This window comes from Anastrepha ludens, chromosome 2 (assembly GCF_028408465.1).
Source record: "Anastrepha ludens isolate Willacy chromosome 2, idAnaLude1.1, whole genome shotgun sequence".
Taxonomy (NCBI): Eukaryota; Metazoa; Arthropoda; class Insecta; order Diptera; family Tephritidae; genus Anastrepha; species Anastrepha ludens.
In genome coordinates this window covers 72,831,738-72,857,145 of record NC_071498.1, presented here as the reverse complement: position 1 = coordinate 72,857,145, position 25,408 = coordinate 72,831,738, and the positions used below count along the sequence as shown (strand labels likewise).

Genomic DNA, 25,408 nt, shown 5'->3' with positions numbered 1-25,408 from the left:
CTTACCAGTAGTAGTACATTTGTACACTGATTGTGAAAATTCCACGCCGCAGATGTTTTGTTTACTCGCCAGCGGCACTGACCACTGCAGACTGCGCCCTCCTTCCCCCTGCCCGTATCATTGCAGCAGAAGTAGCTGTAGTTACGCACGGGAAAATATGGTTTTCGCTCATTATTCTTTTCTTCTTCTTCTGATTTTTCGGTCGCTTAGCATTTTAGCTTTTGTTCTAGCATCAGATTGTTATGATGTGCGTATGCGAGAGTTGCAGGTGGGAGGGAGTGTAAAAAATGTGTTGTAAAAAGCCTGCAACCCCATGATACGCGCATCTACCGCAATCACAGTTAGTCGCTGCATTCGCTAAGTTCTGGTGTGTGATCGCGGTCGTTCGCTAGGCGTTTATAAGCTTTGTTGTGCTGTGTACTCCTGAACTTGAAACAATTCATTAGAATATAACAAGGAAAAAAGATGGTATTTTCACTAATTCATATTAATTACGGTGATTAAAATGCAACGATATTTTAAAAATGCAAATGAAAATCAAGAAATGCTTACATATGTGTGTGAAAGCGTACGAAAAATACTGAAATCAGGAATGTGTGACGAAAAGTGTGTAAATTTGAAATTGAGTTAAATGGTGTGACAGAACTCGTTGGTAATAAATTAGGTGGGAAAAATATAATAAAATAAACAAACGAGGGCAAGTAAAAATAAGAGAAAAATAAATTTAAGCGCAAAAATAAATAGAAAACAATTAAAGCTTGAAAGATTATTAAATAGTAAATCAAAAAGTGGTTCCAATAAATTTTAATATTTCAATAAAATCATAACAAAAGGTTGATGAATAACTAAAGTGATGTAAAAAAGTGTATAAACAGTCCACAAAACCTACTTTGGAGCCTAAGCATTTTTCGAGAATAAAAGGGTATCGTATTTGAAATGTCGCACTCGGTGGAATGCGTCAAAAAGTGATGAAATAGAATGTAATGCATATGCATACTCACTTTTTCGTTTTCTCATCAATTTAACGTTTTAAATGACTTTAAGTTGCCAAAAGATATAATTCCGAAAAATATTTTTAAATACATTATTTATACCCATTCCATGACATTAATATGTAATCGTATATTAAACAAAAGCTATTGAAAAAAGTTCTTGCTTACTTTTCACAGTAGTTGTTCTTGCGAAAAAAAACATATATCCGTGTACTTTTGTAGCACAACTTAAGTCGACGTTTTCCTCTTGATTTTCTCGAAATATTTAATTTTTAAAAGCTTAATATAGCGCTAAAGTTTTCTGCGATAAATCAGAATGTATTGGATCAAAGGAAAATCATTTAAAGCCACACAAGTAGTTTTGTGAAAAATTTAGAAATATTTTTAATTTATGTGAGACGCTATCCATAGTAAAAAATTCCAATTTTGTGAAAAATATTTAATTCCAATAATCAGTTGGGACTGATGAGAAAGATAAATTCAAGCAATTTAGGTCCGATAGACTTATTTATGATATTTTAGTGGACTTTGTCTCATCCCTCCCTATTTAGTCTGTGATATTTACTTACCACATTACTTTTCATATGATATCGTAAGATGGTAAACAACATGGTATTACTAAGTAAAGAGCCTTTAAAAACTCTTATAAACAGTGGCTCGGTTTTCGTTCAGTTAAACTTCTGTAAGGCGTAATATTCTTTGCAACAAGAGTAGACCCGGCGTATGAAAGTGATATAAATAAAGAATATAATTTTTTTTTTTTTTTAATTTTTTAAATATTTTTACAATAATACATTTTTTTAACAAATAACTGCTTAGGAGCGCTAGCAACAAAGGCCTTCGGCTATATATAATTTTTAAAATTATTATTTATTTAGAAACAAAATAAAACCCTACTCCATTTAAAAATATTTAAACAAATGTTTAGAAAATAATTAAATGCCAAACAAGGGTTAAGGACTGACACATCATTACAGCAAACAAATTGTCGCTTGTAACAATTATGTTAGATTAGCTGCGCGTAACGGAAGGTTAATGAGTAGAAAAAAAGCGATTAATCCGGTTTCAAACTGGTTCAGGTTCTAGTTCATAATATTCTCCGCCACTAGGAACTCGAGCCACATATTGTTTACATATGTCCATATGTCTGCGAGGCTGTGGTACATTTTTTAACTCTGACGTAGGCCCCTGTAAAAATTTCAGAATGTCAATTTTTTTTTTTTAAATCTTAATCAAGATATTAGGATGATAAAATAATAACTTTTAACGAAGCTTTATTCTATTTGTGCTATTTAAAGTGGACGAATACTCGACAAGTTTTTTACGTAGAAGAAGACAAAAAATATATAAAAAAATTTTCGAATATGATCGCAATTTTTGGACCACTTCAGGCTTGCACTTAATGAGCTATTAACATGTATACATGGAACATTTCTAACAATTCTAATTAAAAAGTCTAAGATTTTGATGGAAACTTGTTGAATTTGTTTCTAAGTTTGCCAAAAGTCTAAACTTGAATTAATATGGTTTTTATTAGAGAATTAACTATATTTGGAACTATATTGTCAAAACTTGTCTATAAGTCCCTGGACTATAGTTATTAAATGCATAGTATTAAGGGAGGAGCCTGGTTTATAAGGTCAAAAAAATCAATTTTTTTTTTTCGTTTTAAGCGATTCCTAATGTATTTCAGAATATTCACACAAAGTTACAGAGCCTAATTCTCAATATTTCCGTAGATACAAAGCCAAAGGTAGGCGAGCGTTAGGTAGTTACGCTGTGACCGGACAGCTATAGTACAAACTTTATCTTCTTTTCTCGACTTTTCCTTTTTATGATTTCTTTGAATTGGCGTACATGAATGAAAGAAAAAACTAATGAACCTTTTGAAATGAATCATAGCTTGTTCCCTTCAGTATTAAATTCTCTTCTATTTGAACTAACAAAATAGATAAAAAAAAAAATTTTCAAGATTTTTATACCAAGTTGAAGTGAGTTTTTTTTTATAGAAAGGCATTTTTTTCTTTAAAACCTCCAAAAAGATGAAATTTTGGAATTTCTTTCAGAAATTCCATTTGAATTTTTTGCTTTAGATAATAATTACCAGCTGTATCTTGTACGCCAGTTGGAAACTCCAGCGTTGCAGCGCTCTACTAATTTCTATGTTAAACATTTTACTTATTTTAACCAGTACAACAATTTTTTATACTTTTTAGATGTTCATTAGAAGATAGAAAAAACTTTGCAGTGCTAATTAATTTTTTCCTTAAAAAAAAAAATCGCAAAGAGATGCAATTTTTAGACCTCATAAACCAGGCTCCTCCCTTAAGGGTATGCTGTTTTTTTTTTTGAGTAAAAAAAATTCCTGCTATATAACTTTTCTTCGACGAAGTCTGTTTTTTAAATTTTAAAGGCCGTGCGGACTAACTACACTAACATTTTTAATTTATGCTGATCAAAAAAATGGGGTACTTAAAAACTTTCAAAAATCCAAACTTATAAACAAATTACGTAAATTGTGTTCTTCTATGCTGAATATAATTTTGAATATGCAATTAAAATTTCTACCTGTGGGGATTTGTCACGCTATAAGTCTGGCAGGTTTGAAAAATGTGCTATAGTTTGGAAACAAATCCCTTTAAATGTTTGGTACTGTGCGCATCGGCCTGAAGTGAAGTTTTCAGACATGTATCCCACTTTCAACCTTTGAGTATGTAATTTTTAAGGTATTAGAGCATCTCTTAAGTAAACAAAATAAAATATATACTCGTATATATGTAGTTCTAATCTCTTATCTCTCTCACCAGCAATGGTTACAATTTGAACTGTGGTACACTTCTTAAGCAGGAAATCTTATTTCTATTCCATGCGCCGCATAGAAAACGGGATATTCTTTCGTTTTTCGTAACCCTGGGCGTGCATTTGATTAACAACAACAATCGTATTTCGCTTCGTATCTCTCCTTGAAGCCGTTATATATGCAATATGGGAAGGGATGCGTAAAACTGAATTCATGAAAAATAGATTTTAATTTTTAACTGTTGTTTGTTTCTTATTTAAATTCAAAGTTGTTACTCGTTTCGACTAATAAAGCTCGCAGATGGAAGCAAAAGAGCGAAGCACGTCCGGAGTTAAAAGTTTATTTCTCGTTTTACTCGTGGATAAGTCAAATATATAAGTCTAATAATTAGACAAAATCTAATAATTACGAACATTGTTATAGAAGGCAATTTTTGATCTCTATATCGCTCGGCGGCCGCCATAGCCGAATGGGAATTCAGAGAGAGAACGTCGGTTCGAATCTCGGTGAAGCACCAAAATTAAGGAAAACATTTTTCTAATAGCGGTCGCCCCTCGGCAGACAATGGCAAACCTCCGAGTGTATTTCTGCCATGAAAAAGCTCCTCATAAAAATATTTGTCGTTCGGAGTCGGCTTGAAACTGTAGGTCCCTCCATTTGTGGAACAACATCAAGACGCACACCACAAATAGGAGGAGGAGCTCGGCCAAACACCCAAAAAGGGTGTACGCGCCAATTATATACATATATACATATATGTGACCTGGTCTACGAAAAGGTACCTTACGTGCGAAAACAAGTTTTCGAAAAAACAGCAGTTAAAGTTTAAACTTCTAAAAACCCTTGTAACTTTTTTAAATATTAATATTTTTCAATCCGGTTTGGCTTATTTTCTTCAGCTTAGATCACAGTACCAATAAAATCACATAAGCAGTGAAAAACATTTTTTTTATACTTAAATAAATAAGAAAAAGTTAATGCAAATCGCAGAAATCGTTTTAAAAAATAAGTTAGCTTTTGTACCGACATCCATGCCAAAAAAAACTTGTAAGACCCGGTGACAAAAATTTTTCGAAGTACTGAATACGATTCTGGTGTCATATTTGAAAAATTTTAAATGGCATATCTAAGATGGTGCTCCAAACATAGAAAAAATAATTTAAGTTTTCCAAATAGTAACAATAACTATAAATAAGTGACACATGTTTGTAAAGGTTTTTAAAGCCACTGACTACGAATATGATGTCAAATTGACAATTTTACAGTTGACAGCTGCGTTACGTCTCCTTATTCTACTTCGTGGATCTTCTGTTACTACGTTTATGTAATCATTTCTGTTTTTTATTCACAAAATAGTGAAAAATGAGTGTTGACGAGGAGTTTAGTGCCGTTTACAGTAAATATTTTCCTAAAAGCGATGAAGACGATGATGTTAGTTCGAATAGCGATGATGATGGTGAACTATAATATATTTGACTCATTCAGAAGATGATATGGAAAGAGCTTTCATTAAGATAGATTTATCTACTGTGGATGAAGAGGAACAGTTGTCTAACAATTGTTGTACTAACAAATGCCAAACAATTGTACCACGAAAAATGATCGAGAGTACGCGAAGCAACTGTTTAGAATTATCAAAAAATGAGCTCGATTTATTAATACTAAGTCATATCGAAGCCGGAATGATGTGTAATGAATAATTAGAAAGTGTTTATTCCAATCTTGCCCAACGGAAGAAATATGGTCAAAGAAAGGATGTAGAAGTAAGGAGACATAAGATCGAATTTACCTTTTACAACGTACCTGTTTGTCGTTCGTTTTTCGTTTTTGTGCATGCATGTGGGAGAAGACGTTACAAAAACTTAGTGAATCATTTTCGAATACACGGTGCAACATTACGAGTCCAAAACCCCCGAGTGAAAAGTTTCAAGCGGAACTGATGAATTTTGAAAAAATATGGTCGACATATTGGATCCGCCATATTGAATTTCTGAAATCTGATATCGGATTCGTAATCAGCAACGCCCAAAATCCCCGTGTATTGAATCTTAAGAGGATCCGTTAAATTTAAAAAATCATGTCCGACATATTGGATCCGCCGACCTCGCGAACCCCCGAATAACAGTTTTTGAATATTTTAATTAACTATTGATGTTGAAACAATGCCACAATTCGTGACAAAAATTTTGACAAATCCTTAAAAACTATCATTTATAAAGTTATGAATGCATTTTTTGTAACAAATTTTTTGAAAACAGACTTCAATATCGTATTCATTACACCTCAGACTGTCCAGGAATGGTTCAGTTTTTAATTTGCACAAATTATTGTCTTCGTTATTCTAATTTGTATCATGACAAAAAAATCAGTCTTTTTCGTATTTGTACTTTTATTTTTTTTTTATTTTTAACAAACTTTTAAACAAATTATGACTTTCTGGTTTTCACCATTTTAAAGAGCCTTTCACACACTATTCGAATCAACAAAAAAGTGAAAAATGATTTTTTGACACGTAAGGTACCTTTTCATAGACCAGGTCGCATATATCGCTCGAAGAGTTAATAAAAATTAAGTTAAACGTTGTGCAAAAACTACTTAGTAGATATTTAATGCGTTGAAAATCGATAGTGCAAAGTTTACGAATATGTTTTAAAAAGTTCCCAAAGACAAAACAAAAAATAAAAAAATAATATGAACATAATATTTACATTTTAAATAAAAGTGTGTTAAAAAAGCACGAGTATGTATTCCCGCAGATAAAGATGACATTAAAAAAACAACAGCAAAGGTTTCATATGATTAAGAGTTCCTTGAACTCATAAAAAAATCAAACAACCTCAAAAATTGAAGTGTACATTTTATTAAATTCTGTCAGCATCGATTGGAAATAATGAAGTAAAATATCAAAATAAACAAAAAAAGTTCTCCGTGTAGCGCTCGCGAACCTTTTTTTTCGTTAATTGATACGAGCAAAAGCCACCGCGCAGCAACTGTCGAGTATTTCGTGGCGCAGCACAACAACTTTTGTATTGCGATAACAAAATTGAAAACGCATCTGTAGGCAGGCAATTTTCCCAGCTTAAAATACGTTTACAAGTGCACAGTGCAAATTGAGTCCGAAGTGAAGCGAACAAAAGAGTTGGAACGGGATAGATTTTCTCAACCTCGCTTCCCGTTGGAGTGAATGCAAAACGCTGTACCGGTCTCACCAAAAATGTTGGAACTGGATAAAATCTTGGAGAAATGTGGTGATTGTCATCGTTTGCAGGCGCTCATGTTGTTGCTCTTCTGCATCATCAATTTGCTATCGGCGCTTCATTACTACTCACAAACGATCATAAGTTTCGTGCCGAAATATTGGTAAGTCACAAATACATACATACATACGTACATACAATATATGTATACGATGGTTCCTTCGGGATCGGGTGACTTAGCTGGGCTCTAAGGTACCGTGGGGGTCGGCAGGTTGTGATAGCCTGATAGCCTGTAGTAGCAGGTTAGTTGTGAATAAGTTTTAAACAAATAAACAACCCCCGACAATGAGTGTTAGGAACGTAGGACGCGGTATAAAAGCCAGCAATTCCGAAGACGTTTCTGTGTCATAGGCGAATCGACACTGTCTTATTAAATATGTGTTCCCCTCACCATATTTGGTGAACTATACCATATCCAGGAACGATGAGAGTTTGCGGCTACTTGGTCAGCGTCTGCTCCTGAATTATTATATAATTCGACTCTTCTTTGACATCTATTTTAGTCACGTTGGTATATATTTGTCTGTACTTATTCCGATTCCTTTATGATGGTACATATATTACAACAAAAAAAATTAGAATACGCTTGGGCACAAGAAAGCGGGTATATTATAAATGTACACTCTCTGATTTCTACATCTGTTGATTTGTTATTGTGTTGCTCACTACTCATATATTTACTTTGCCTAAACGGCAGAGCAGCGCAACGGATTCGCCAGGTGGGCCTGCAGTCGAGATAATTCGTGATTATGTTCCGATTCTGCTAATTTTCAAAATTGTTTCTCGCACATCATGTCATTCGCTCTTGAGAAGTTAAACTAAAGATGGAAAACCTTCAAAGGAAACATGACTCTTGCTATGAAGCACATCATGAGTACATCTCCCTCTATTTCTTTCCTCCATGGCATCATTAGACCTCTTAATAGTATGACACAATTTTATCCCGTATTATTCACACCTGTTTCTTTATCATTGACTAATAACAGATCTCAAAAAGCAGTATCCATCATCTTTTCAATGACAATAACTGCAAATGCTTTGTGCGCCAACATTGCCTCCTGCAGCGGCTCAAGTTCTTAGTATTCAATCTTATTTTTGCCTCCAAATTAAAATCCTTTTAATGGATTATTCCTGCTCTTACTAGATGGATTCACACAATTGTTTGAATATCCGCCGAGCTGTTGGTTCTTTCGAAGTGATGTCTCTTGTATGTTCTACTGCGAATAGTCTTTTGTGTTTCTTAACAAGTAACAAGGCAGCAAAAAAAGCAACAAATCTCATTTATTGCTCCGAAACCATATCGAGTAGAGGCCTTCTTTATTTCTCATTTTGGGATAGCCCACTTTGAAAATATTTTTGTGGGATTATTTCAAAATATTACTGCTCGTCAACATTTTTTTATTCTCTATTACTAAGTATTTTCAATCTCTTTTACAAGGTGTACCGATGGTTATGCGAATCCTATGGATGCTTATGCGGAAGCCAGTAAACAGGCGGGTTCTTCATGTCTTCCCCATCGATTTGCAGCTGCTGATGATGCAGCACATGCCAACGTCTCAACAGATTTTTTAGAAGCATGTCAGCAATTTGATTTTGAGTTATATATGGGTTATCAGAGCTTTACAAGTGAGCTGAATTGGATTTGTGATCGCGCTTGGCAGGCAACGCTGGGACAATCGATGTTTTTCGTAGGCTCGGTGGTGGGTAGCTTGCTTTTTGGTTTTCTAGCGGACAGTTTGGGCAAGTTTTAGATGGCATGAAGTTTACTTTATAAAGGTGATATAATAATCTAACTGTATGCATTTCTTTGCCCCAACAGGACGTCTTCCTATTTTGATTGCTGCAAATGTGGTGGCTATGATTGGTAATACTCTGACAATTTTTGGCACGACGTTACCTACATTTTCACTATTTCGCTTCGTTTCCGGCATGGCGACGGACAGCAACTTCGTCATGATGTATATTTTAGGTGAGTGATTATTTCGTTGTTAACGTTGGTTGTTGGTACACTAACTAATAGCTTAAATCGAGGTCGCAGCAATAATACGTGTAAGTAATAATCCGTTTGTTTTGAGTTTTTGTGATAGATGCATGAATTGTCTGACAAACAAACGTAGATATGTGGGCGGGTTTCTCAATTTCAAGTTTTAAAGGAAATATTGTCACAAAAGACATTAAAAATGTTAAAACTATTCCTAACAAGATTTTAAAATTTTGGGCGCTTCATTTAATTTTATCTTTTATCAATTACCAATACCCTTTTTTCAAAATTTTCAACAACCTCCCCTGATACCTATTTGGTACCATAAAGGAAAGTTTTATAGAAAAGGTATCACATAGGAATATACAGTCACTAACACCTTATTTATTTATTTAAATTTTGTCAAAAAGCGCAAAGGTTCTTATTGACTATGGACTTAGTGATTAAAAAGAATACGATTATATAATATTAGCGAACTAGATGGTGCAACATAGAAAATAAATGATTTTTAGTTATTGTAAAATCTAACAATATGGAATTCGAGATCTCATTATATTCGTGTAGAGTTCGAGCAAAAGGTGCCTTGGACTTGAAATTCGTTTTGAATACCTTGAAATAAGGGTAAGAGCTTCGTAAAGTTCTCGTCGAAATAAGAAAGTTAGTGCGTTGCAAACGAAACGTACAATCAGTGTCACCTTGAATTAAATGAATCCAATTAATATCAAGCGGGAGCTATAAGAGGGATATGGGACAGACTGTTTCAGAGATCCTAGGGCATATTTAAGAAACATCCACCATTTGTGGAAAAACATCCAGACCCAGTCCACAAATAATGGGGGTTTTAATTAGAGGTGCTATTTTGATATTCAAAGAAATATGCTATTTTTTAATATATAATACATGATAAGATGTTTATTTCATGATAAAGAGGAACGTATGCCGTAAATAGAGGAAAATAACATCAGGCAAATGACCACCACGACCGCGTATACAGGACAATATCCTTTTCATGAATAACCGAATTACAAAGTGGCTGCCCTATGTCCTCCATAGCCTCACGAATTCCATCTTTGAGGTTTTGAATCGACCCTGAGCTGTTGGCGTAGACCTTCTCTTTCACGTGGCCCCAAAGAAAAAAGTTACAAGGTGTCAAATCACAAGATTTGGGTGGCCAATTGTGATCACCTCTTCGAGAGATAACACGGTCCGGAAACTTTTCCCGTAAATTATCAATCGTTTCGTTGCTTGTGTGTCACGTACCGCCGTCTTGTTGAAAATAAAGGTTCCGGCCATAAAAAATCGTTAATCATCTCTCGATAGCGCAATCCATTCACCTGTAACACCTGTTTTTGGGAAACCCTTTATATATATGTATACAGGGTGGGCCAAATAAATCCTACTAATGTTAAACATGAATTGAATTGAATTGTTGGAAATTTATTATAGAACCCTACAGTACAACACAACGCGTTAAAATTATCGAGTTTTTCTATTCTTGTCAACGATCAATTGTTTTAACGCAGCGTAAATATCGGCATATGTCGGATGAAGCGCATTTCCATTTAAATGGTTATGTCAATAAACAAAACTGTAGATTGTGGGGCTCTGAAAATCCAAGGGCAACACACCAACATCAGTTGCACCCATCTAAATGTACTGTTTGGTGCGTTGTTATGGCCACTAGAGTTATCGATCCATATTTCTTCGAAAATGAGGATGAAACGCCGGAATCGATTTCAGAAGCTTTTTACAGAACATTGATTGAAAACTTTTTGCGGTCAATGTGGTTTCAACAAGATGGAGCATACTGCCAGGCAAACTATGGACCTGCTGCATAGTCGTAGTAGGTCTTATTTGGTCCACCCTGTATATATATATATATAAATATATTCCATTGTGTAAATGCCTGAGAAGTTTGAACTGTTACATCTAACAAAGCCCAAGATCAAATATGATTTTGAAATAATGTAATTGATATGACTTGAGAATGAAAAATTAGTGTCAAAAAGTACTCCAAGATTTTGATGTCATCCACAAATTGGAAAACATTATAGAGATGTAATAAGGCGATTGTATAATAGAGATTTAGAGTAAGTCATTTGAACACATTTTTTTTTAATTTAAAGAGGCACATGAATATGCACACCAAGACACAAGTTCATCAAGGGCAGCTTGGAGCTTAAGCATATCCTCTGAGTTTCTTATTGAGGCCAAAATTTTTATGTCGTCTGCTATCTATGTGACATAGTGTCAAAGGCCTTGTAGAAATCAGTTCAGTCAGCCAGGTTGCAAACAATGGACTTACCTGTTACAAAACCTTTCTGGTTGAAAGAAATCGGACATTTCGTAGCAAAGTATATTTTTTCTTAAATATTCTTGTTCTTCTTCTTTCATAGAATTACAACGCGGGGTGCGCCAAAGCTTCCTTCAAAATGCTCCTCCAAAGCGGTATATCTTGAGCTGTTGCTACGTAGTTACTTATTTCCAACTTCTTAAAATCGTGTTCCACTGCGTCTATCCAACGGTTCCTCGGTCTGCCTTTGGCCTTCACGCCCATTAGCTTTCCTGTCAAGGCTTTCTTCACGGTACAGGCAGCAGGCATACGGATCACATGACCTAGCTATATTTTGCGGTGCGCTTTAACAAAACGTACAACTGTCTCATTCTGAGTTCTGAGTTTCTTTAATATTAGGTTCGAATAATTCGCAATCTATTTACCCCTTCAAATATTGCAGATTACCTGCAAAATTGACAATCAGCTGTCAATACTGTTTTTAAAGGCTTTTCGACATATAGCTTGTCTTGGTGGAATATTTTGGAGTTTTTGGTTTGTTTAATTATTATTAACGATGTGAAGAAAAGACAAGGAGAACGAATAGCAAATTTAATTGCGCAATTGGCTACTAGAATAAACAGTTGGCGGAAATCTGTAAATGACGTTTGCATTTTGTAGTAAGTAATTAGAAGATACGCTTTTTTCTGTTACATGAATTCATAATTAATAATACCTAATACATATTTTATTAGAATTATGTCTACAAACCTGTTTTCTTTGCCGGTATCCATTTTATTTAGCGTTTACTTTGACGTTTTTCTTTAAATTCGTAAAAATAATTATTTATAACACACAGGTTGTATGTAAAAAAGTATGACAATAATCTAGCATTATTTTATATTCTTAGATTTCGGGAGAGAAATTTTGTATGGGTAATCTCGCTTTTTAATTACGAATTGGGAATTAAGCACGAAGAAATAAATAATCTACTTATAACAATTGGCGGCCGCCGTAGCCGAATGGGTTGGTGCGTGACTACCATTCAGAATTCACAGGGAGAACGTTGGTTCGAATCTCGGTGAAACACCAAAATTAAGGAAAACATTTTTCTAATAGCGGTCGCCCCTCGGCAGGCAATGGCAAACCTCCGAGTGTATTTCTGCCATGAAAAAGCTCCTCATAAAAATTTCTGCCGTTCGGAGTCGGCTTGAAACTGTAGGTCCCTCCATTAGTGGAACAACAACAACAAATAGGAGGAGGAGCTCGACCAAATACCCAAAAAGGGTGTATGCGCCAATTATATATATATATGTATTTATATGTGAACGTATTATGTATGTCTCTTAAAATAATTTACTATTGACTGAAAATTCCTACTACGATTCGAATGCAACTTTAAAGGAAGCAAACATCTCCACGATTGTAGTAGCTTCTTGATTTAAAATGGCATACATTTCTGGCCATTCACTAAAGTAGTCAACTACCATCAACACACATTTGTCTCCTTGATTGCTAGTGGGAAAGAGTCCCCTACATCCCGTACATCCATAACAATCCGTTCGAATAGGTTCCCTAACTTGTACTGTTGCATACGACCTTGTTGCATGTTGATCACATTTCTTTACCCAATTAGCCACGGATTATTGACAGCCAACCCAATACACAGTGGTCCGGCGGCCGGGCAAAATTCAATTTTTCAACATTTTTGAAATAAAAATTTGATAATGCAGATGTTTTCTTCAATATTCAAGGCAGATTTCCTGAAAATATTACTTAATTTTAAAAATTTTTCATTGTAGGTTTTTGACTTTAAACATGAAATTGTATGCAAATCGTACTTCATACAAGAGTTTCATTTTCATGTCTGCAAATAAATATTACCATTTAATTGTTAACCAAATATTGAAAAAAAAAAGATAATTGAATATATTAACGGAAACAGTAATAATTCTCTTAAGTTGTGGTACAAAATCCAATTTTTTTTTTTGAAATTTCAAAATTTTTCGAAATTTTTTTTTTTAAAGATCATTTTTTCGAGTGGTCCACACCGGTCCACTTGAAATCAACATGAGTGATGTAGCCACATATTTCAGCTATGATCTCAAGCTGAAACCTGTTGCGCAAAGTTGCGCAAATTAAAAATAATGTAGCTTTTGTGCATTTACCCACAGGCAAAACGTTACATACGGCTTATGCAATTTTGTGTAAAAGACAGAAAAAGACATCACAGACCCCATCAGCATTAAGAGACAACTAAAAAAAAAAAAATTTTATTATAAAAACAAAATTTTTTTTTAATATTATTACAGTATTAATATGATATATTGTACATATGTATATACATATAACACTATATACAATAAAATTATATATAATAATATAACATTTTTATCTGTCACTGACAGATTTAATAAATGCTTTGCTTTGTTCATCAGATGTAGTTATAATATCAAAAACTAAGGTTCCGAAAAACAAGCCAAAACCATTTTCGAAAAAGGTTCTCGCGCTTTTAAATTTGAAAAATGATCCAGCCTCAGAAAACAGCTCATCAGAAACCGAGGATTCTGAATCATAAAAAAAAATTAAAAATGAAAAACAAAAAAACAACTAAATATCCGAAAAAAAATTTAAAAACTAAAACAAAAAAAATTAAAAAAAAAAAATAAAAAAAAAAAATTAAAAATAAAAAAAAATTTTAAAATTAAAAAAAGAATTAAAAAAAAAAATAAAAAATAAAAAAATCTAAAAACAAAAAAAATGAGGAGAGAATAACCTTACCGTAAACCTCCACGTGGTACTGTCTGCGGTCGTAAAAAATGTAAAAATGAATTCACCGGCTAATTACGGAAGTAAAAATGTATTTATAGTATTCAATGAATTTAAAATTTGCTAAAACTAAGGTCAGATTCGTCATCACTGATCCTTAAAACCCCTAAATATATATTTTCAGCTTTATTAAATGAGTTTTTGAATTTTGTCCGCCAACGCCTTCTGGTCGGACCACTGTGCAATAGTAGCACCTCGTAATATTTTTTTTTTTTTTTTTTTTTTATTATTTCTTCCATAAAATATTACACCTGTCGTTAGACAATAAGTAATTTGATTTACAAAAAGATGGAATGAGAGTGATATTGAAGGGTCAATGCCCCCAAGCTCATTTAGAAGAAATATATACATATTATTTAAAAGCAAGTGGTTAACAATGACATATACGATTAGTTGACAATTGATTACATGGATTTTGCAAGATCTGTTGGTGTTTGACGGTTAAGCCGACTTTGGGTAGATTTTTCTTTATTTGGTAGTCTTCTCATCATAGGATTTGTGTGCGTTAATAATCTATTTATGTGTCTTCTGCTAGCGCTTTGTATTGTTTCATAAATAGTATCGATGTCAAGGTCGCGATGAATATCTGCGTTAGGTATGTACCAAGGTGCATTAGTTAAGGTCCTAAGTATTTTAGACTGGACTCGTTGAAGTATACTTAGATTACTTTTTGCAGCAGTGCCCCAAATCTCAATTCCATATTTCCAGATTGGAGCAATTATCGTTCGATAAATAAGTACTTTATTTTGCAATGATAGATTGGACTGAGGTCCAAGTAGCCAGTACAATTTCTTAAAACGATTTTTAACTTCATTTCGCTTTTTCTTTATATGCTCCTGCCAGTTTAATTTCGAGTCGATCGTAATACCCAGGTATTTCGCTTTGGTGTCAATATTCACGTCAGAATTACCAACGCTAACTGGTTCAATGGTTGTCCTTCGGTTTGTGTAGTTTACTTGTATTGTTTTGTCAGCGTTAATTTCGATGTTCCATTTTTTGAACCAGTTTAATGTCACATTTAATTCGTTTTGTAAATTTTGTTTTGCGACTTTTGTATCTTTATGAGATACCATGAGGACTGTGTCATCTGCAAATGTTGCAATCATGCTGTTTTCTGAATTCGGTTCCGGTAGATCAGCCGTGTACAATAGATACAATGTTGGTCCTAAGACACTGCCTTGGGGAATGCCTGCGTTCATAGGTTGAATGTCTGAACATGCGTCGTTATATTTAACATAGAATTTCCTGCCTTGGATGTAACTCTTAAGCATAAGGTAAAAGTCATTAGGTAGTTGTGTTTTTAATTTATGGAGTAACCCAGGGTGCCACACTTTGTCAAAAGCTTTAGCTACGTCGAGGTATATGGACATGCACACTCTTTTTTTATTCAGGTCGTCATTAATTTTGTGAACTACTCTATGAATCTGTTGGATTGTTGAATGGTTTTTCCTAAATCCAAATTGGTGTTGGGGTATCAGATTCATGCTTGTTATAATAGGATTTATCTGGTCAAATAATATTTTCTCGAAAATTTTTGATATTGTCGGTAGTAGGCTGATTGGTCGATATGATGTCGCTAGTGTAGCGTTTTTGTTAGGTTTCGGGATCGCTATAATTTCAGCTACTTTCCAGGTACTAGGGAAATATTTGAGACTTATAGCAGCGTTGAAAATATTTCTTAGATAAATTATTGCCTTGTCAGGCATATGCTTTATAATTGTTCCCGAAATTTGATCGTATCCAGGCGATTTATTGTTCTTTAGAGTTTTTATTAACTGTTTTATCTCCGTAAGTGTGATTTTTTTAATTTGCTGCTTATTCTCGTTTGCTGCATAAGTAAGATTTATGTCGTTATTATTATTTTCAAAAGTACCTTTAAAATGTTGAGCTAAGACCGTTGCTTTTTCTGAAGAGGTTCGGGCCCATTTCTCTTTAGTTGTTTTTATTGGTGGTAAATGTATTGTGGCGCCCACCACTTTTTTCGTCGCCTTCCAAAGTGTGTAGTTTGAGGATTTTGTTGCGTCAATATTTTTGAGATAATTGCTAAGTTGTTTGTCTTTTTCCTTTTGAAGTAGGTCTCTTATATCTTTTCCCAATTTGTTTAGCTTTTTCTTGTCGTCTGGAAATCTTGTTGTCTGCCATTTCTTCCTTAGCTTTCTCTTTTGTTTTAGTTTCTTTTTTATCGTATCAGGTATGTAGTCATTGTATGTATGTAGATTTACTAACTGCCTTAATAGTTTTGTCGTTAAAAAGAGCTATAGCTGTCTCAATTTCATCGCCTGTTTTCAAAGATACTTTTGTGTCTAAATATGATTCCAAAAGCTCAGTAAACGCATTCCAGTCTGTACGATGATTGTAAAGTGGTGGATTTAAGTTTTGTTGCGGTGGTTGTTGGGTTCTTAGTATAATTCGCGAGTGATCAGAAGAGAGCTCAAGACAAGATTCAATTGTCAGTACGTTTGGATTAATTGATTTCATGATAAAAAAGTCAAGTAAGTCAGGTACTTTCTTAATGTCAGAGGGCCAATAAGTGGGTTCTCCGGTACTTATATAATTACAATTACGCGCTCTGATGGCGTCAAGTAATGCTTTTCCTTTCGTGTTTGTTAATCTTGAGCCCCACATCATATTTTTTGCGTTATAATCTCCTCCGGCAATGAATCTACTTCCAAGTGTTTCAAGGTAGTTAGCGTATTGTGTTGTTTTGTTGTTGTGTTTCGGAGGGCAGTAAGCAACTGATATGGTAAGCTGGCCTAGAGTGTCATTTATTTGTATCGTCGTTGCTTGCAGATGGTCCATTTGATATTCTTCCATTTTGTTAAACATAATATTTTGTCTCAGTATAATAGCTGTTCCGCCGTGTGCTCTGTTGTCAGGGTGGTTGGTGCATATTATTTTGTAGCCGGGAATACTAACGTAGCTTTTGTCATTAAAATGAGTTTCTGACACCAATAGTATGTCAATGTTGTATTGGTCTATAAAAGTTTTAGTTTCAAGAATATGTTGATTTAGTCCATTTGCATTCCATAAGGCTATTGTCATTTTACTTTGCTTGTCCATCGAATTTGGTGACCAGTAGTGTGATTATATTCATCATGTTAGTCATTTGATTAATGAGCTGGCTCATCATTTTTTTAAGTTCTTGAATATCATCATTTTGAGGGTTAGGCATACCTGTGTTATTATTTGTAGCTTGTGCTGCTACTTGTGCATAGGTTGATAACCCGATTCTAGCGGGTTCGACTGTGTTTTCTTGTTGCGGCGGGTTCAGTATCGGAGTCTGGAGTTCCTTTTTGCGTAAAGCTGGAAAACGTTGCACCCTCAGTGATTTGTATACCATACATCCTTTATAATTGGCTGTGTGTTTTTCGCCACAGAGTGCGCATTTAATATTGTTACTACTTTTATCGATTGAACAGTTCGCAGTTTTATGCGGGCCTGCACACTTAACACAGATTGGATTTTTTGTGCAATAGTTTCTAGTATGCCCATATTTTTGGCAGTTGAGACATTGTGGAAGAGACCTTATTTGACGTGGGGGCTCGAATTTTACCTTACAATGCAATAGATTTGTAATATTGTATATATCTTTGTTGTTGCTATTTGTTTTGATTTCCAGTGAGAATAAAGGTAGAGGTTGTTTTGAGTCGCTTTTGAGGATGTTGAAAATATTTGTTACTTCATGACCGTAATCAGCGAGTTCAGATTTAATGTCATTTATGTCTGTAGAATGATGCATATTGCGCAGAATTACTTTAAACCCTTTTTCTTCCTTTGGTCGGAATGTATAGTATTGAGTATTTCGTTCTTTAAGTAGTTTTATTGTTGCTGAATAATGCGTTGATTCCTTCGTTTGTATCTTTATTTCATTATTCTTAAGTACTTTTAGTTCATAGTTATTTTGTATACATTCATTAAGAGCTTTGATAAGAGTGGCTAATACTTGGACTTTTTGTACATAGATCGGTGGTGGCTTTGGTACATATTTGGGCTTTGTTGTTATTGAATTAAGAGTTTGCGTCTCTTCTTTTTCATTCTCTTCTAATTCGTTCTCTTGGTCCAGTATATCAAATATATTCTCTGACGGTGGTTTACTCAGCCAATATGTGAGCTGTTGTTGTTTTGAGGACAATTTCCTTGTTTTCTTGTTTGCATTTATTTCTGCTTTTTCTGGAGAACTGCGTAAACGCTTGGGTGTTTGCCTTTTCTTTGAGTTGTTGGGTTGCTCAGCAATAGATGTTTTTAGTGTCGTGCACATAATAGACTTTGCGTTAGTCGCTGATGATGATACCGTGGTTGTTATTGCTGAGGCTGTCGTTGTCGTGCTGGTGTTTGTTGTGAGTGTTGCGAGAGCAAGAGTAGCTGTTGTTGCGGAGGATGTTGCTGTAGTGGTGGTCTTTGTTGAAGATGTTAGTAGAGCAGCTAGAACATTTTCAGTTATAGGAGGAGTGTGGATTTGATCACTTTCTTTGTTAAGCTTATTTGCGTGCGAGAGTACGGCATTTGGTCGGACCTCAAGCGGTTGATTATTTAACAAATTGTTTACACTGTGTTTAGTTATTTATGTTTTTTTTTTTTTTTTTTTTTTTGGTAGTTGAATGTCACAAAGCGCAACTTAGCGAATTAGTTTGGCACTTTTGATATTTAGAGTCACTATCTCGTTAATTTATCAAATATGCGGATATTTTACCGGAATTTGGTAGCTATTTCGCAGAGCGATTTATAAATACGTCCGTTCACTTTGAAATACAATTTTCTAATTTTCTAATATTTTCGACAGTTTTGGTTATTCCCAAATGTCCACTAGTAGAATCATTGCGTAATGTTCCAACTATCTCAGCTATTTCTAGGACCAAAAGCAGCTCATCTTTAGGTTTACTATCTTCACTCTCCCACACACAATAATGACCGCACCCAATACGCCTGGGACAGAGGGCTCTTATTATCCATCTTTTGCCAGTCCAGGCGCGTTCCACCCTCTTTGTTTTCTATGACCTTCACAGTGCTCACGTCGTTACGCTGGTCTTCTTGATCTGATCATCTATCAATCTCAAATCTATTACATGGTCTTTGCTTTCCACTCGAGAGCAGTGCTGCATTCCAGTCTGCATGGATGTGTTGACAGAGCATCGACATTTCTTTACGATGCTCAATCTCGAAATAATAACTTTGCAGTCGCTCTATCCAAGGCGCTATCTTTCTTTCTGGATTGTTAAACTGAACTAACCACCATAGGGCCGCATGATTAGTCCAGAAATTCGTAAAATGGCTTAAAACGGAAAGCGGCAAAATTGTAGCTATCCTTATTGGGGCTATAAAGAGCACACTTGCTCTTTGATTAGAACATTTATTTTTATAATATTTATCGGGTTTGCCGATATATGTACCACCCTTTCATTCAAAATGGTTAACGAACTTGCGGCGATGGATAAAATATACTTTTCAATAAATCCAATGTTTGTTATTTTATTTCATTTTAAATTCCTATACACCTAAAAGGCACCCTTTATTGTATAATATTAAGCTTCACCTTAAATTAAAATTAATCTCGTTACTCCGTTTAGTTAAAAAAATTTAAGAAAATATATTCAGATTTACTATAGATATGTACATTAAAGTGGGTCAATTTATATGGAACGGTTTTTCTCGGCATTATTCCCTAGCAGACTTGGATTCCACATGCAATTCTATAAAAAAGTGCAGCAATTAAGATAGAAAATAGAAATAATACATCTTTTGTTGAAAAGAATTAAAATAACTGCAAATGTACGGTAATTGTAATAGGTCAATATTAATCTTTATATCAATGGACTTATTTCTTTAGAATTTGAAGTAGAATCCGAATCTGTTGGAAACGATGCCGAAAAAAAATTAGTTCGCCCTAATGTACATATACTCGTGCTTTCAATCACTAACTAACATTTTAATTGTAATAATGTGTCCGTAATTCTCCTCAGTAATGGAGTACTTGCGTCCCTCGCTGCGCACCGTCGGTCTCAGCATCTGCATCGGTTTATTTTACTGTCTCGGCTCAATGGCTGCGCCATGGATTGCTGTACTGTTGCAGACCTGGCGAGGCTTCCTACTTGCCACCTCGGCACCCTTCGCTATTGTGCCGCTCTTCTACTTCATTGTGCCCGAGAGCGTACAATGGCTGATCTCCAAGCAAAAATACGACAAAGCTGTAAAATGCTTAAAACGTGTAGCAAAGATCAATGGACGCGTGGTTGAAGAATCTGTCTACACGGAATTCATAGATGAATGCAAACACAGTCAAGTACATACGAAATCTAGTCCAAATCTCTTTGGGCTATTTGCAACGCCACGCTTACGACGCAACACGCTCATTTTGTTCTTTAAATCGTAAGTCAATTTATTGATTTATACACATGGATTTTTATACCATTGAAACACATATTAATTAACAAGCAATACGTTTACATATGTGTGTGTGTGTGTTTATCGCAGCATGGTCATCACTTTGTGTTACGATGCGGTGTCGCGCAATGTCCAAGGTCTCGGTATATCGCCATTTGTCATGTTCACATTGAGCGCTACGGCCATATTGCCGGCCTGTATACTGTTGATCGTGTTGCAAGATCGTATCGGTCGTAAAGCGATGGCTTCCATGTCATTACTGTTAAGTGGCATTTTTATATCGGTCACTGGAGCGATACTCTTCTGTACGGAGCGTAGTAGGGGCGATAAAGGTGAGCGTTAGTGAAGTGACGTGAATAAAAGAAATAGCTGTAAAAACTAAATTCCGTTTCCTATTTTTGTTTTCATTGCAGATGTAATACTGGTTGTGATTCTGTCGGTTATAGGACGCTTCGGCGTCACAGTCGCCTACAATTCTGGTGCTCAATATGCCACAGAGCTGATACCGACTTGTGTGCGCGGCCAAGGCGTGTCAGTGGTGCATGTCATGGGCTATGCTTTTACATTCTTCAGCTCGTACATATTGTACACGCGCTCCTTCTTTCAACCCATGCCGGAAATTATATTGGGTATACTTTCACTTTTGGGCGCCGGATTGTGTCTGCTGTTGCCTGAGACACTGAATAGGTGAGTAAAGTAGCTGAGAAAATATCAGGCCAGTCCATAAGTTCGTGCGTTTTTTAAAGATGGTTTTAAAATTAATAAAAAAGATATTTAAAGTATTTATTAATCAATAATATATTTTCCATTATTATTTACAATGTCTTCCAAACGGTTAGGCAAATTTTTAATTCCCTGTTCAAACATTTTTTTGTCCTTGGAGCCAAAATACGCTTCGATATCCGTTTTTATAGCTTCTTTTGAGGAGTAGTTTTTGTTACTCATATGGGATTGAAGTCCACGGAAAAGGTGTTGATCACAAGGTGCAATATACGGAGAGTATGGTGGATGCGGCATTAGCTCCCATCCGAGCTCGTTCAGCTTGCCTAATGTTTGCCTTGCGGTATGAGGTCTTGCGTTGTCGTGGTGAAACAAAACTTTGCGTCTATTCACTAAAGACGGTCGATTTTTGTTAAGTGCCTCATTCAGCTATGCGAATAATAATCAACAGTTATCGTCTGGTCTGGTTCCAGAACTTCCTAATACACAATACCGGCCATATCCCACCAAATAGACATGAGAATCTGCTTGGGATGAAGAGCATCTCTAGGGGTCGGTTCTGGTGTTTAATTTTTATCTAATCATTTACTTTCCGAACAGGATTATTGCAAAGGACCCATTTTTCATCACCAGTAACGATACGGTTCAGAAAACTTTCATTTTCAAGCCGTTGCAGCAGCTGAGAACATACATTCACTCTCTGCTGAAGGTTGGCGACGGAAAGTCTATGCGGAACCCATTTCCCCAGCTTTGAAACCTTTCCCAACTAAACCAGCTGCCTGTGAACTATTTCATGCGATGAATTTACCCTCTGAGCTATCATATCGACTGTCAAATTTGGTTCAGCTTCCACGATTTCAAGCAAGGCGTCGGAGTTAAAGACTTCAGGACGACCAGCGCACGGGCATCCTCCACGTCGCAGTTACCACTTCGGAATTTTGAAAACCACTTTTGCGCACACTCACGGTATCCTCTCCGTAAACAGTGTTTATTTCTGCAGCAGCAGTTGTTGCATTTTTACCACTTTTATAAAAAAATACAAAATATGCCTCTTGTATGCGTTGGAAGACTCCATTTTATTTTTTAACAACACGTGCTTCTTTCCGCGATTAAAATCACTTTTAAATATAAATAGTTTCGTTATATTCCGTGAATAATTTTTTGTATGCAAAAATCGTACAAAAGTGAAATTATGGGTAAAATACGCATGAGCTTATGGACTGACCTGATATTTATTGCGAGTATGTAAAGTTCTTTGTGAAAAAGTAAAAATGACTACTCTATAAAATTCCAATAATCCTTAATTTCGTAGAGCATCAGCTCGTTCATTGCTTCATAAGTTAGTATTCTGATTTACTCTTCTCTTTTTCTCTCTCGCTCTAGAACTCTACCCACTTCGCTGGAAGATGGCGAAAATTTTGGAAAAAACGAACGTTGGTACAATTTCAGTTTCCTGGAGAAACGCACACAATCGGTTGATGTTCTGGCCACGAATACCGGTTCACAAACTATACGCGATAATACGGCAGGTTATTTTTAGGATAGATAAATATTTTTTAATTAGTTTTTTAAGTGTTAAATAAACAATAAGTGTTAGTGAAATTCATTAGTAAATTGACATTGACATTGACGATTGAGTTTTTTGCACCAAGAAGGTGAATAGAAGAATATAAAAGTCTGTAATTTGTGGGTTCATTCGTAATTTAATTAAGCTCCCACTGGGCGGATTTTTATGGGGATGGAAGAAGAAGGGTAAGCGAAATCGCTATTTATTTTATTTTATGTCAAATTACTATATTTTTTTGGGCTCAAATACAGATACTAATACATAATGCAATGATTTCATTGAATTTTTTGCAGCATTCGAAAATGTGTGAAACATAAAGGGCCTTTCAAAGGTGAGCCCCAATGTCAGCAGTAAATAATTCTCAGGCGGCCAAGTAGACATATGTACAATTTTAACCATGGATACCTACATACATGATACAGCGCGTTAAAATTATTGAAACTTATTATGAAAATGTTCGATCTTTAAATACAACATATTGCAAAATTCTTGATTTTTTTGCAGAAATAATCGTCTGAATGACTTGACAACTTAGAGGTTGGTAAACAAATTTCAAGAAATTGGTTCTGTCGAGGATAGACTGGCCTTTTTTGAAAAGTAAAGTATATGCGAATAAGTCAACAATGATCCCAATCCTGGTTTGACAGTCTGTTCACGTGCTCATGATGGACATTTAAGCGATCTAATTTTTTACATACAGTTAGTAACATAAATAAGTATACAGGAGCCTGATTTATGGAATTGTTTCACGCCAACGCTTTCCTTAATATGTAATCAAAATATTTTACACATGGTAATTGTGTACTGGGATAAGCTTTCATATGAGCCTTAATTTAGCTGTAAATTTTCGGTACCGTTATTCACGCTTTGCTTTGTCTTTGATGCCAGCGAAATTTAAGTCACAAAAGTTAGTATACAGCAAACGATTGTTCAGTTAGCATAACATTTATTTTTACGCATTGATTAAAAAAGTTAAAACTATTAAAAGGAAATAATTAAAGTGAGTATAAAAATTTAGGGAACTAAGTTTTGTATTCAATTTTGCGACATTTTTAGTAATGGCACCAAGAGGAAAAGAGCTTTCTGATGATTTAAAAAAACTGATTATAAAATATCACAAGGAACATAAATCATTGCGAGAAATCGAACGTTTGATAGATAGGGGTTTTGCTACAGTTCAAAAGATTGTGAATAAATATAAAAGTGCGGGAAGCACCACTAATAAAGAGCGTTGTGGGCGTCCACCGCTCTTAAGTCCCAGAGAAAAAAGCTTAGTCGTACGGAAAATCAGGACAAACCCCAAAATAAGTGCCCCCAAATTGAAATCTGAAGTTTAAAATGAGACTGGAAAACAATTTAGCACCCAAACTATTCGCCGGGTTTTGCATAGTGCTAGTTATCATGGGCGCAATGAGAGGAAAAAGCCCTTCGAGAGTAGTGTCAATCGGAGTAAACGGATTTCATTCGCAAAAGATAATGGAATCAAGTCATATTTTCTGATGAGCGTAAGTTCAGTATCTGTGGATCTGATGGCCGTGAAAAAGTTTGGAGAAAAGTTAATGCGGAATTGGATCCAAACAATATGACGGGCACTGTGAAGCATGGAGGGGGCTCTATGATGGTTTGGGGATGTATGGCTACGAACGGGGTTGGAAACTTGGTATTTATCGAAAACATTATGGACCGATATGGTTATTTAAATATTTTGAAAAATAATTTAAAAGAAAGCGCTACGAAATTGGGCCTTGGAGGAACGTTTATCTTCCAGCAGGATAATGACATTTAAAGCGGCAAATACTCAAACATCCGATTAGAAATAAGGAGCAACTGAAAAACGTCCTTCAAGAGGATTGGAATAAAATATCACCAGCTGTAACTGAAAACTTGGTGAAATCAATGCCAGCACGATTTAAAGCGATTGCAAAGTCTAATGGTTATCCTACCAAATACTAGGATTCGATTTTAATTTCTGATTTCACAAATTAATAATATGATGAACTGTGTACTTACTTTTGAGACATGAATTTTTATAAAGTTTAATATAAAAAGCCATAATTTTGTTCCTTTTTAAAATTTTGTCATTATGTGGACTAAATATAATTTTTGTATTTCATTCATGTAAATAAAACAAAATTTTGTTATAATTTAGGTTGTTTGGAAGAAACGATTGGGAGAAAATTGACAACGTATCCGGTGTATGCTTACTTCTGTTACTAACTGTATAACTGTGAAGGGCCGTATTTTGAATGAAAATAGTGAAAGTTGAAAGAACCTAAATTTGTACCTGTTTTATTTTAAAACAACACCTCGGCACGCCTTTTGAAATATCCTGACACAACTAAATTGTTTTGTCACTGCTCTCTTTTTAAAAATTTCCGTCTTTAGCCACTTCTTTTGCCGTAGAAATCTTTGACTACTTTACTTTTTATATTTTAGTAACAAGTCACTATCACAGACTTCCAATTGTAAATTTGCCAAAATCTTAATTTTAAAAATCACAATTCGAGCAAATGTAAAAAACCGCACAGTCCACAACAGAATTGCGAAAGATTAACGTAGTTGCGGCATAGAAGTAATTATTAAGTATCACGAGCAGTTATTAAGATGAATTT

The 25,408-nt window shown here is 35.0% G+C and overlaps 1 protein-coding gene across 3 annotated transcripts; it reads left to right on the top strand.

Moving 5' to 3' along the window:
• Positions 1–22,969, top strand: LOC128871817 (organic cation transporter protein). 3 transcript variants are annotated; one of them, XM_054113904.1, is made up of 8 exons: positions 1–468; positions 6,549–7,152; positions 8,488–8,789; positions 8,869–9,018; positions 20,089–20,494; positions 20,600–20,841; positions 20,923–21,196; positions 22,613–22,969. In XM_054113904.1, exons 2-8 carry the CDS (start codon positions 6,977–6,979, stop codon positions 22,767–22,769), a joined length of 1,707 nt encoding a protein of 568 aa, XP_053969879.1. In that variant the 5' UTR covers positions 1–468; positions 6,549–6,976; the 3' UTR covers positions 22,770–22,969. The 3 variants fall into 3 exon arrangements, with proteins under 3 accessions (XP_053969879.1, XP_053969878.1, XP_053969880.1); XM_054113903.1 differs by having other exon boundaries at positions 1–664; XM_054113905.1 differs by lacking the exon at positions 1–468 and having other exon boundaries at positions 6,440–7,152.
• Positions 22,970–25,408: the final 2,439 nt, after the last annotated feature.